The sequence below is a fragment of the Arachis duranensis genome, chromosome 9, assembly GCF_000817695.3.
Source record: "Arachis duranensis cultivar V14167 chromosome 9, aradu.V14167.gnm2.J7QH, whole genome shotgun sequence".
NCBI lineage: Eukaryota > Viridiplantae > Streptophyta > Magnoliopsida > Fabales > Fabaceae > Arachis > Arachis duranensis.
Window position 1 is genome coordinate 113,096,464 of NC_029780.3, and position 3,148 is coordinate 113,099,611.

General features: G+C 38.2%; 1 protein-coding gene across 1 annotated transcript; it reads right to left on the minus strand.

Moving 5' to 3' along the window:
* Positions 1 to 234: 234 nt before the first annotated feature.
* On the minus strand, positions 235 to 1,992 carry LOC110274955 (uncharacterized). Its single transcript, XM_021130289.2, has 2 exons — positions 1,642 to 1,992; positions 235 to 1,428 (listed from the first exon to the last, which is right to left on the minus strand). Exons 1-2 carry the CDS (start codon positions 1,990 to 1,992, stop codon positions 1,342 to 1,344), a joined length of 438 nt encoding a protein of 145 aa, XP_020985948.1. The 3' UTR covers positions 235 to 1,341.
* Positions 1,993 to 3,148: the final 1,156 nt, after the last annotated feature.

Here is a 3,148-nt window from a genome sequence, read left to right on the forward strand (position 1 = left end):
CGGCGACGATCCAGCGCCTAGTGCAGATAAAATAATTTATTCGGGTGAATACAAGGTATAAGCTATATTTAATTGAGTTATACATATTATTAGAGTTTGTTGTATTTTGATAGGTACAGCCACAAGCGAAAAGGAAAAAGGCTATGACCTTAGGATTGATCCTCCACGCCGAAGCGCTAATAGATATACTCCGTCTGCTTTTAAAAGGGTAGCAAAGAAGTGCAAAAAGCATAGTTGTAAGAACCGAACCGGTGATCAAACCGGTCAGGTTATTGGTTCACTGATTTATTGGTTCAACCGATAAACTGCTGGTTGAACCAATAAAACCGGTTTCACATAAATAAAAAATATAAAATACTAAAAATAGTCATAAACAGAAAGTTTATCACACTTTTTTTTCGATTATTGTTAGGAATCTCGACCCAAAGGGGAGGATTGTTTAGACAAATTACAAACGACTCATAATCTCAAAAAGACTATCTCCTAAACACCTATTATACTTAATCACCTAAAGAGACATTTTCCTCAAACAATCCACATAACCATTTCATTAATCTCCGTAGTGTTTCTTCGGCATTGCCATCAAGACACTAGAAAACTAATTATATATGTAAAATTATATCTGCTAAATCATATACAACACATATTACTAGTTATACCAGATCACACAGAATTCATCACTATCTTTTGCTATTTGTCTCCAATTCTCAAGACAGTGTAGTCCTAAACCTCAATTACCAATCCAATCTATTTAAACTCAACTCCACAAAATTTTTAAACCATAATTCTGCATAAGAAAACAATTTTATTACACACAGAAGCTATACTACTCAAAATATGCGTACACTTAAAGTTCATCACATTTATTAGAGAATGATTGGAGTAAATCCTATGTATAGGAAGAAAAGGGAAATTGCATACCATATAGGTGAAAAATTAAATTTTGTCCTTCATTCTACATTATCTATGTATGCATCATTCTTCATAAATCAAAAGTGCTAATATATGTGGGGGGAAGAGGAGATAAAGATTTAACTTTGGAGCAACGAATGGAAAATATCTTACCATGCAAACGAAACTCAAGTGTTTTATTTGGCACAAACTCATAAACAAGCATCCTTTGGCCACCTGAGACACAATATCCAACTAGGGAATCAAGTCCAGATGTACTTGTACTTTTCATGTTGTAATTTGTTTGTTACAAAACATTTATTGAACTGGAAAATTTAGTTATATTGCTGCATATTATTTAAATTACTTACTGTATCTGGCCAATTTATCACTTAGGAGATGCTTACTAATTCATGTTTTCAGTGCTTTTCTTTTGCAGAAATTTTGCTTTCAGGGTAGGTTCATATTTGGACCAGATGTGAGATCATTGGCACTGACAATTCTACTCATTGTTGCTCCTGTTGCAGTTTTCTGTGCCTTTGTTCATATTTCAACAAGCATGTTCATCCCAGAAATTTTAAGTTTTCAACACAGAATAGAATAACATAGGAGAAGTGCAGTTTAAAGTTGCTGGATAAAATAGGAGAAGTGCAGTTTAAGGTTGCTGGAGAACAGAGACGAAGTGCAGAACAACATTATTCATAAGTCATAACAGCGAGAAGTGCAGAACAGAGGAGAACTGGAGCTAACCTGTTTGACAGAGCAGAAGAGTGAGGCAACGGCGAGGGCGACGGCGCAGCAACGGTGAGGCAACGGCGAGGGCGACGGCGCGGAAACGGCGACGGCGATGAGAAACAGGGACGAAGCGGAGCCGCGGGTCTGTTCTGTTCCTTCAGACTTCAGAATAGGTGTCCGGCGGTGAGACGAAGAAGACGACGGCGGGCGGCTGGCGGCGGTGGCTGGGGGAGTGACACTGTGACAGAGTGAGGTGAGGTGGTGGCAGAGAGGGTTAGCCGTTAGGGGATTAGGGTTGGGGGAAAAGTGGAAAGTGAAAGCTGGGAGTGGGGTTTGGGGTACCGCGTATACGATTTTTTTTTTCATAAACCAAAACGACGTCGTTTTGGAAAATGAATTTAAAAAAAAATCGCTTCCGAACCGGTCGGTTATCCAGAAACCGCCGGTTTTTCGGTTTTCATTAAAACCGGCCGGTTCAATCCGGTTTTCAACGGTTTTTTTCCTTATCCGGTCATATCACTTAACCGGATCGGTTAGGAATCTGATTCATCGATTTTTTGGTCGAACCGGCCGGTCCGATCCGGTTTTTACAACTATGGCAAAAAGTTCTGTAATCAAATGAAGTGGAGCAGTAGAAAGTAGTGGTTTCATGTCATACTATGTTCATTGGAGTTTATGTCATGTGCTATTTTACCTCTGTGTTGTTATTTTAGGTCATATATTATTTTAATTCGCACGTACTTTGTTCATCGGAGTTTATGTGATGTACTATTTTACTTCCTGTCGTTATTTTAGGTCATGTATACTTTGTTCATCGGAGTTTATGTGATGTACTATTTTACTTTCTGTCGTTATTTTAGGTCATGTATTATTTTAATTTGCACGTACTATGTTCATTGGAGTTTATGTGATGAACTATTTTATTTGACATGTACTATGTTAAGTAAAGTTTATGTAACTAAATATGTTTGATTTTGTATAACATGTTCATATAATGGGTTCAGACATTCATGCAACAAGATCATTAATTCATATAACAAGTCCATAAAACAAGTTCATACAACAAGTTCATAAATGTTAGACATACATATAACAAGGCCATATAATAGGTTCAAATAGTCATGCAACATTATCATAAATTAATATAACAAGTTTTATGTGGCTGGATCTGCACTTGCACCACCACGTTGACAACATCTGCTACGGATGTGGCCCTCGGCTCCACATTGGTTACAGCACCTCAGTGCATGCAACATCCGAGTGTCCATCTCATTTAAGAAGCCGGTCATCTTTGGCCGACCTTTGGCAACACGTCTGAGAAACAGATTGCCTACGAATCGAGGACCAGTATAAACAGGCCACGTCGTCGGATTTCCTAGCGACCTAAACCTAGCTCTGTAAACTCTTCGAATTTGGTCCATCTTATATACTTCATGAATGTACATCTGCCAATCAAGTCGTTGATTTGCACAACAAGCAAATACATGTCGACACGGAATGCGATCCACTTGGAATTCACCAC